This window comes from Pteropus alecto, unplaced genomic scaffold (genome assembly GCF_000325575.1).
Source record: "Pteropus alecto unplaced genomic scaffold, ASM32557v1 scaffold511, whole genome shotgun sequence".
NCBI lineage: Eukaryota > Metazoa > Chordata > Mammalia > Chiroptera > Pteropodidae > Pteropus > Pteropus alecto.
This window is the reverse complement of record NW_006431911.1, coordinates 1,398,365-1,409,088: the sequence shown is the minus strand read 5'-3', so window position 1 is coordinate 1,409,088 and position 10,724 is coordinate 1,398,365. Positions and strand designations below refer to the sequence as shown.

The following is a 10,724-nucleotide window of genomic DNA, read 5'->3' as shown; positions in this document are numbered from 1 at the left end:
CAAAGTGTGTTTTTAAAAGCCCTCCAGGTAATTCTGATGCATGGGAAGCTTGAGATGATGCAATATCGAACCTACCTTCCTTCTCCCAATCCACAGATGTGACAGTGGGCTAAGGAACGACTAAGAGTCAGATCAGGAGGAAAACCACAAATAATGGCCAAAACTTCAGCACTGGCTCACACTGTGGGTCATTGTGGTGGTCCTGACCTTGAGGTGGCTGGGGCCACAGCTGAGTAGAGGGGGAGGAAGGCCACACCAGGAAGCTCCCGTCAGCAAGATCCCGATAATGGAATGTAGTTTGGTTAGTTTGGAGCAGAACATGTCGAAGTGGGAGGGGCACAGGAGAGACCAGCCTGCCTGTTTCTGCTGTTCTGATTCATTCTCCTAAATCAAGCCACCGAAGTGACCACAGCTGGGGCCCCAATCAGAGGAAACACCGGAGGAGGTGGCTAAAAATAATCCCTGGACATGGAGGTGGATGAAGTGTCTCACAGCCAACACCGGCCATGAATCTCCTCAGGGTGGCTGGGCTCACTAATTAATTAATTAGTTAATTAATTAATTTTAGGCGAGGCAACCCTTGGTTGGCCTCACAGATTGCAAGGACTTGCCTGCTTACCATCTCTTATTTTTTTATTTTTTATGCCTACAGCACCTGGTCTTCCTAGGTGGTCTCCCATCCAAGTACTAACCAGTCCCGACCCTGTTTAGCTTCCGAGATCAGACGGGATCGGGTTTGTTCAGGGTGGCATGGGTGTAGACTGAAATTTATTTGATAAGTGCTATTCAATATTATGAAAAATCAACAGTAAAATGTTATATTTTATACTTAGAGTCGATGACCCTTTTAAATGTTTAAATTATGTCCTATCATTTTACTTTCCCAGCAGAGGTTGGTAAGGGGGTGGCCGAATTTGCCTAAGAACCCATAATCCAAGACTTGCTTTTTCACATGCGAGCTTGCCAATGAATAAATAAAACAATTTTATTCACCTCCTGAGGACTCTGACTACAAGATAGGCAGTTCAGAGTTTTAAGACATTTTCTTGTCATTCCAGTGCTTTTTCATTAGATTTATCATGATTAATACAGGACCAGCTCCCTTTTTGGACGAGGTGGGGCAGCCTTTAATTGGTGGGCAGGCGGGGTGGGGGTGCAGGGCTCCCCCGGAGGCGGAGGCGGGGCCCAGGCGGGGAGAGCGTTTCTGCGCTCACCCTGGGCAGGCGGGAAAGGGGAGGTCATAGCTCTGGGAGGGTTAACCAGACCTCCGCCCGCTAGGGACACTGGAGTAGTGAAGGGGACACCTGAGAGGTGGCTACGCGGGCAGGGCTGTCTCACGTCACATAGACTTGCGGTGACGTAACAGTACTGGGTTCAGACAGGCAGGATGCTGGGCAGCGGGACCAGCGACCTTCCGCAGAGGGCAGGGACGGCCCAGCAGCCTCGGACGTGGAGCCGGGCGGGGGCCTCAGGACAAGGCCAGTCTGCCGTCCACGGCCCCCAGCGGATGGACTAGGAGGCTGAATGCCCAGGAGACACCGAGGGGACGGGCTCGGGACCCAGTGAGGGGACAGGCAGGGGAATGCGAGGGGACACGGTGGAGGGGGGGCGGGGGGCTCACCGAGAACCTCACGGCTCCCCCCGCCCGCCTGAGCTCTCTTAAAAAGACAGAACAAATCCCCTAAGGAATGGAACTCTACATGGAGAAAACCGTAGCTCAGGTTTGTTTTTTTTTTTTTTAAAGGAGAAAATGTGTATGATTCGAATCCACAGCATGGTCCGCTCTTGCTGGGTGAGTTTCCTTTAAGGGGACAGAACTTGGCATCGTGCCACACAGAGAGGCGGCCACCAATGTCTTCTCTAAGATTTGCCTCTAAGATGGTTCAACTCTATGAGAGGCATTTGAGGTTCACACTCTAATTAAAGGCAATCGAATATTGATGTGTTTACATAAAAGATTTGCTCTAACCAGTGCTACACTAACCAGTGCTACACTAGATGAGAAATAGTGAGAAAGCAGGTGGTGGCCTCTTTTTATGTCGTGAAATTTTCGTGTTTGAGGTGGGGAATGTCAGGCGGAAAGGTCGCCGCCTGACATGGCTTTGCCTCCACGAACGGCGGGTGAGACAGCAAACCCGGGCAGCATCACGGCATGCACGGCCAGTCTTAGCTAACCAAATAGGCATGAGATGGACATGGAGAGTGAATCGCTTTCTCACCCTTGGCCGGTCCCTCCAGGTCAGGGTGTAAACACGCTGGCAGGGTACTGCGGCTGGGCCTGCACTGCCGCCGGAGGCACAGAACTCATTCTGTGGATAAATGGAAAACTCCGGTTCAATCACCGGGTGTGGCCAGCCCAGCTCCTCGCTGAGCTACCCCAGCGAGAAATATCCTGGGAGATTTCAAACTCGCATTGGCTTCATTCTCGGCTCAGCCGCTGGCCTGATAAACCTTAGTCCGTTGGAACACAAAGCACATGGCCATCTCAGACTGCATTAATCCACTGCCGCAGCAGCTCTGGATCTGCGGGGGATTGTCACGGTTATCATGCTCAGTTCTGCAAAGCAGCCCTAATGCCGAATCCTAGGGACAAAGACAGCCTGCCCGGAAGAGAAGCTGACATGCATCCAGACACCCCACCAGGAGATGAAGCCAGCACTCTGGGTACCAGAACTTGCCCAGGGCTTTGGTAAAACTTCTCTCCTCATTCTTAGCTCTTATTAATCCCCTCCGAATCATCCTGGCATATGGAGGCATTTACAACAACAGGTGAAGAGAAAACAATGCTGATCTTATGAATTTTGTTTACATTATGCTCGATAAAACATCTTCCAATGAATATTTTGCTAGTTTATAAAGAAGTTGTGAATCATAGTAAAGGTGTTGGAAGAAAGAGGTGATGTGATAAATTCTCCCTCCATCTTGAATTGCCTTTCCACAGAAGGCACATTCGTACTTTTTGGAATTTTTTATTATGAAATTCTGTGTTCCACATGTTTTTTCCTACAGTTGCCGGGCTGAAAAGGCTTTCTCGAATGGAGAGACAGAGGGAGAAAGGTAGGGAGTGAAGGGGAGAGAGAAAGAGAGGGAGGGAGGGGAAGGGAGAGAGGGTATGAGCGTGTGTGTGTGTGTGTGCGTGTGCACGCGCACGCGCGTGTGCTGTTAATGCTTCATAATTTCCAAAGAACGGCATTTGAAGCCGCAAGCTACTGCCAGTCTATAGGACTCACTGCCGTTACGCTATACTGGGAGGGTCTCATTTCTTGTCTCTGAAAATTTTCTGAGAATTTTTATGATTTTACAAATACTACTAGTAAAAGGAAGACAGAAATGATAGTCCATCTTGTAAGAATCCATGGTTTTTAGACCTTTTGAATGACAATCATTGAAAGAGTAAAATAAATATTTATTTGATAATTGAAACATAATGCCTTTAAATAATGAGAAGGCCTAATACTCCTCCATCATGAAGAAGGTAGAATTATTTTACGGCAGGAAGAACATTCAACGCAACAAAACAATTACTTTCCGGTTCTGAAATTTTGTCCTTTGAGACAACTATGGGTCTTCATCCATGGTCCTGATTGGCTGCTCACTGGTTTTGCTATTTTGGTGGGCAATTTAAATAAAAACTTTGTGAAGGCTGCTAACAGAATTAAATACAATGAAATTTAAAATATATGTAAGGATGGATTTGATTTATCCATATCAGCCTTCTCTCCAAATGTAGTTAAAAATCGTTTTATTTTGATTTTGTTTCCTGAATACGGCAGAGAAAATGCTCTACTTAGTTTTGGATACCATCTAGGTATACAAGGTTTTATGTAATTTTTTAATGGTAATTTTTCCCCAGAACATTAAAGCAACTGAAAAATACAGAAAAATGGAAAAATAGATACATTAGAACTTACAACATTATATTAAATTTAAATGTTTTATTTATGCCAAAATAGAATTTCGTTATTATTTTAATGAGTTAAAAATTATGTAAGATTGCCACTGGTCCAGAGAAATTGTCAAAAAGCACAATTCTCTCGATCGAAAGTAAAGAAATACATTTTCAAAACACTATTGATAACTGGCTTCCAGTAGAGTCAGGTGCATACATTTTACCTTTTGTTTCAGGCTCCAAGGCTTGGCCTGGCACTAGTCTTCCAAAAATGTTTTAATATTTTGTTCATTGTAGATGTTTGGCATTAACTTTGATTTTTAAAGATATCGTATTTCAATATTGTTCATTTTGATGGCTGAGTTTTCTAGCATACCCTTAAATTCCGCATCGAGGTGAGCGGCCCTCTCTCTGCACCCTGGGCCCAGCCCTGCTAGGATAGCCCTGTCTATTGCAAATGCCGCATTTGACACACCTTATCCTTTCTGATTTACCTTCCATTCTCGTCCCTCATTTCCTTACACCCCTAAGTCAAAAGAGGGAGGTCTATTTTAAATATCTTTGCAGAAAAGAGCATATAATTCTAATAAATATACTAGACAAGCAACTAATAAACCTGAAGTCTTGCATTGTTAGCAATATAAATTCCTGCTCTCCCTCTGGCATTCCATTTTGGTTGAAGCCAAAAATGTAAGTAGACACGCACGAGAAAAAATAACGAATCCTCCTTTCGTTCCCCCAATTCTTTTGTTGCGTGAAGAGAAAAAACTCAAACCAAAACAAAGCAAACTTCCCAAGCATCGCTAAATGTCTGATCTTTCAAAACAGAAGTTACAACAAATATGGTTTCGTTCTTAGTTCTATACTCTTGGAAAGTTACTTTTCCACTGCAAACAAAATCTTGTCCAGTTTCCATGTGAGACACAGGCAAAGAACAGAAGCTTCAGGAAAAAAAAAAAAAAACTCCAAAGATACTAAACTTGATCGGTGGGTTTAAGAAGTGTCAGCCTGATCCCTCCATTATAAAGTTCCCCCTCAACTTTTTACCTAATGGTATCACTTACTATCATTGCCAAAATGAGTTTTGCATTAAGGGTTACAAAGTTATTATTATTATTATTATTATTATATATTTTTTACACCTACAGCACCCGGTCTTCCTAGGTGGTCTCCCATCCAAGTACCAACCAGGCCCGAACCTCCAGGTAGTCATTTTAAAAGCTACTGCTGCTTCTCACTCTCTTGTCTTCCTTCAAATTCTTTGATTGTCACCTTTTACTGCCCGGCCCCCTACCTTTTAGCTGAGTTTTCACTACAAAAAGTCTTCAAAACAAGAATTCCGTCCATTCTCATTGTGCCACGGTCGCCCAGGTCCTCTACCTCATTACCTGCAGACACACAGTCGCCTCCAGTCCCTTCTGAAATCTACCTGGCCTAGTGCGAGCAGGTCATGTTCCCACTTCAGAGTCTTTTCACCCTCATGCCTTGCTCTGTTCCAGAACCAGCGCCGTCATCCTGATGCCAGTGAGATTAGGCGTGTGGCAGCTAGGCTTCGCCATAGCTGCTTCATACGTTGCCATCTCATGGGTGGCAAGGTGGATTTCGGCGACGCCCAAGTCTTTGGTAAGTACTTGTCGATGACAATGGTGAAATTTCAACTAACGTGATAGCAATCACTGACACTTATTAAAAAAACAGCTAGTATTCTAGCAGCGCGACAACGCTATAAAGCTGGTGCTACTTTTGATTCTAGTTTACTGATGAGGGATCTGACACAGAGAGGGATGAATTTATTGACCTAACAACGCTAATAGCGGTGAAACTGGAATTGGAACTCAGGCGATCTGGTTCTGGATCTGAAGCTCGTAACCAGCGTGTTATCCTATACAGGTATGTGCTATTAGTGGACAGCTGATGGTGTAGCCCTATCGAAGTAGCCAGCACCATGTGGCAGCTGGAGTACTGTAATTCCTCACCACTGTAATCTATCACCGTCGTAATTTATCATCACTGTAATTCCTTGCTACTGTTTCTTAAGCGCCACCCCTAAACCTGCCATTGAAGGCTTCTGCCCTCTCTGCCGGCCAGCCCTTGAATGTGCCCCCACAAGGCAACGTATTTACTCTTATGTCCAGGCCGTGCTGCGAGATCCCCAAACATCCATGCCTGCTGACACCAATCTTCAAGTTCACTGCAAATCCTTGTTCTTCTCAGAAGCCATCCCCGAGGCTGCAGGTCACACCTCTTTCTCTCCTCCAAACTCCAAGTGTATTTAGGTCTGGAGTATGGGTTCCCTTTCTTGGTCAACACAAAGGCCCCTTTTTAATGTTAAAAATCCCCCACCTCAAGTCCCCGTGATAGTAAATATGTGGCATCTATTGTGGTGGACCTAAGCCAGTGTCCTTCCCTCAGATGCTCAGGAGAATCACACGGGAAGCTTTTAAAAGCCCCAATGTCCAGACTATACCCCAGAACAAATGAATCAGGATCTCTAGGGCTGGCACCCAGGCATACTTGTATTTCAAGCTTCATGTTGGGCAAGCAAGTCTGAGAACCAATGGCCCGGCACATGTCATTTTGCACTCTGCAACATAAGAGCATGCATCCTATTACTTTTACCCTTGTAGGGCTCCTTCAACAAGTTTGCAAGCTCTCAAAGTCAAGAATATGCCTTGATATTTGAGGCTTTCGATCCTCAAAGTGTGGATCATGAACCAGCAGCATCACAGCGTCATCTGGGAGCTTGTGAGAAATGCAGATTCTTAGACTCTCTCCCCGAGACCTACTGATTTTCTTTGAGACCTACTGATTTAGAAAGAGCGTTTTAACAAGATCTCCTGGCAAATCTATGCGCACAGTAAAGACTGAGAAGCATGTGATTAAGGCACAAAGAAATGACCTACAGCTTGAGGGCTAGGACTCTGGAGCCTCCAAAGGCCATTAAAAATGAATATCTATTTATTAATTTATGTATTTTTACTTCATGACATCGTTATCAATCTGGGCCAATCCTTGGCTTGTACCTAGAGGAATAAAACCAAACAGTCCCTTCTCCTTCCTGCTAAGAGTCTTCTCCAAATGTATTCTGATCGGTAACACGAGTCTATGACGTCCACAGAGCGTCCACGAGTCCACCCCCCTGTCCTTGAAGCCCTGACACTCACCTAAGGTCTTGGCCTAGGGTGAGCTTGCCTAGACCTTATGATTCTCATTCCCACGGGGACAGGGCTAGGAAATTGCACAGCTTGGAATGAGCTTAACATGTATACTTTTTTCCTTTTCTTAAGAGTAAAGAAAGAAGGTATACTTCTTGGCATTTATATGCAAGGAGTGTACTTAGAAGCCACATAAAAATAACTATTATCAACCACCCTTCAAAAGTACAATGCATATATTTTCAAATGTCATATAAAAACAGAAATTCGGCAAGTCAAAACCAGTGCCTTTTTTAGGTGTGCGTTTTCTAGCTTTCCCACAGAGTACTCATAAAATATTATAAATGCAGATTAATGAGAGTTTCACAAATAGAAATGTCACCACATCTGTTTTCTTGGAAGGGGGTGGAAAATAAGTAAGTTCATTAAAATTCTAGTGACACAAGATATACTGTGAGGAAAAGCCATTTGTTAGCTTAAATTAGAACTTATACCTCGATAAGTTAAAAATCTAGGAAAAATTTAAGTGAGCCCAATTCTCTGATATGAAAAGCAAGACCAGGAAATGCCAGCCCACTTATCATTTAAATATATTTCTACTCACTCGTGGTTTACTTAGGGCTTTTGAATCCAGGGAGAATGTCTTACTTGCACCAGAATTTGGCCCAATAATGATTGGCAAAAGATGGATTTTTAAAAGTGCGTTCGAAAGGATGATCCAATTAAAAATTCTTCCCTGCTCTGCAGGAAATGAAATGAAGCTGAATTTATCAGTGCTGTTAATGTAATGACCCAGGAAAAAGGAGGCCTGAACAACATGGAATTCCTTCTCACCAAATTTCTCTAAAGAATATCACATTTTTATAACTGACATAGTTTTAAATGAAAATTAATGTATCAAATTCGGCATCAATATAAAGGAGCCATTTGACCTGTGTCGATGTTTCTAAGATATCATTGAATAGGACATACTGTTATTTTACATATGATTAAGAAAGAAAAAAAATGCTATGAACTAAATTAGGACTTGCCATTGGTTATAAGGTTAATTGCAACGTCAGAGATGATGAAACATGGCGGAAATGTGTCTTACAATTGTTGAAATTCAGTGGATTAAAAGCATAACATAAATGATGCTTTCATGACAGGATAACAAGTTTTTCTGTCACAATCTTAAGACTTGGCGTCATGGTGGCAACATCGCTCCTGGTTCATGATGCAATATTATCCCCTTAACTGGATTTGCTAAGTGCTCTGCGTCTGTACCAAGTGATTGTGATTAATTATTAAATCTGGCTAATGTAAAAATTCAGTGCTCTTCCTCTGGAGGCAAAAATGGCAGCAAATCATAGCCTACAGCATGGCTTGCATTTTTACTCATGGCAAACGGGTGCATGTGGAGATCAGCATGCATTTTTATCAAAAGATGCTAACTATAAAGGGAGAGAGAATCAAGAGGGTCCTTCCTCTAATTTCAAACAGACACCTAAGCCTCAGCCGAGGCCTGTCTTGTGGTTTGGTAATGCGTGGCTCACAGTTGTAAATGACACACATAAGATGCATCCAGCCTCAGCTTTAGGGGCCCCTAAGTAGAGTTATCAGGATTCTAGACGTAGAATCACTGATGTGCATCCTAGTCAATCCCTTGAGCTTCTTGCCAGTGATTTAGTGCTTTTTTTTCCTGGTAAACACAGTCAAAAGGGCCTCAAGGGACTAGAAAAAGCCAAGAATGAAACAGAAAAATCCTGTAAAGCAGTTTCTAATTCGATAAGTGGATCGGTAAGACTGAAACATTTTCTGGTTAGGTAAACTGATTGGATAGGCCAGAGAGTTGCCAAAATTCCACTTTAAGTCACCCTGCATGGAATTATGTAAAGTAAACTTTCATAACTCTTTAGAAATGGAAACAGAAATCCCCAAGCTGCTTTAGAAGATGGAAAAGCTGGCCTACTCACGAGGACTGCGATGCCTTTCTTCTGAGTAAATAGTCCACCACGTCAGGGTCGGTCTCTAGCAGGCTGATCAGCACTTCATTCTGGAGATCCGGGGGGACCTGGAGGGGCCAAACGTGGGGCATAAGTAAAACCATTCCAGAAAGAGGCAAATCGTGGTCACTGGTAACTTCTAATAGCATAAAACGGGGCCTTAAGAGTTGTTAAGAGAACAGAGTGATTGGCTGGGTCACACTAAACCTACACCAATCCATAAGGCTGGTTAAATTCTTAGGACAAACTAGATGATTACCGAATAGTTATACTCAGGCCAAACTGTCACCCCTCTTATGGCTGGAGATGTGGCTTAATTACTTGGATGCCTCTGTTGTTCAGACTAGATTTTCTTGGCTTCAGGTGAGCAAAGTATCATAGTTCAGAGGAATGGTAGTCATAATTTATTGTTCAAATGGGGACACTTTCTAGAGTTCAGATTGGTATTTATGCCAGGACAGCGGGCATACATTGTGACTGCTTGTGTTTGAGTCCCAGTTCCACTTTCTAGCTGTGGCACCTTCGGCAAGGTACATGACCTTTCTACGTCTCCGTTTTCTGACCTGTAAAATGAGGATGATAATAGTATGCACCGCGAAGAATTGTTGTGGTGATTACATGACTTATTATATGTTGAGAACTTAGAACAGTACCTGGCAGATAGTCAACATGAAAGAAATGTGGACTGCTACACTTGTGCTGGTCATTTTCTCATTCAGTGCCTGCGTTCACTCCTTCCCTGCATCCTGGCCCATTAATAGTTAAGTTTCTCACTTCGTAGTTTGACAAGGCATTCGCTAGAGTTCTATGGATGAATGTCTCATGTTCCTCTAAGCCTAATCCACAGAGCATTAGAAGACGGCCTTACAATCTTAAATCATTCACGTGGAAATGTTCTACAAGTAACGACTGAACTTGGCCCTAAAGGTTTTCTACTCTGTAGATGCTGGTAGCTCAACCAAAGGAAATTCAAACTATTGAGAGAAAATAAATTTTCAGTCTGATTCTCTCACACATGGGCTTGGAGATAAGACTCATGAGCAGAGATAAGTCTTCTGAGAATAAATGGTTGATGGAAAAATTTGCCTACTGCCTCTTGTGGAACTCAATTCTTCTTGAGTTTTGAGAAGCTGGAAACAATTTTATTAATGAAAACAGGGATGAAAATGCTTTCCTTTTCTCATAAATCTGTTCCTCCTACTTCATCCCAAATCTTCATTAACGACATTGCCAAACCCTAGTTTCACAAATGCAAAATCTGAGTTGCAGCCAGACTTCTCTGTGTCCTTTCCCTTCCCCGTTCGGAGCTAGGAGAGCTTCTTGATTTCGTCTCCGTGATGCCTGTTACTTCTTTCCTCCATCTTCCATTCCAACTGCAGTGATCTGAGTTCAAGCCCTCATTACCGCTTTGTAGCGGTCAACTGTTGGCCATTACCAGATTCCATTGTCAGATTCCATGCCCCTCTTCATATAACACTTATACCCCAAGTTCCCTCTGGAGAATGAACCGTTCTCCAACCCTTAGCTCAAGGCTGAAGTGTAACCTAGTCCAAGTCAGTGCTCACTCCATTCCCAGATGACCATGGAGGCCTGGGCGACGGGCATATAACTCCATCAGAGACAATGAAAAGCCACAAGAGTTTCCCTGAGACTTTTCAGAAAGAGGACACAGGACCCGTAGCCATATCGGGCCTG

General features: G+C 43.5%; 1 protein-coding gene and 1 pseudogene across 4 annotated transcripts in view; both read right to left on the bottom strand.

Moving 5' to 3' along the window:
• Nucleotides 1–10,724, bottom strand: part of ARHGAP6 (Rho GTPase activating protein 6) — a 446,194-nt gene that overhangs the window by 11,138 nt on the left and 424,332 nt on the right. For all 4 annotated transcript variants that reach the window (XM_006906035.3, XM_025041011.1, XM_015599343.2 and 1 more), the window contains exon 10: nt 9,000–9,097. In XM_006906035.3, the coding sequence (XP_006906097.2) occupies nt 9,000–9,097 (98 nt within the window). The remainder of the gene's footprint in view (nt 1–8,999; nt 9,098–10,724) is intronic.
• LOC112472289 lies at nt 644–762 on the bottom strand (annotated as a pseudogene).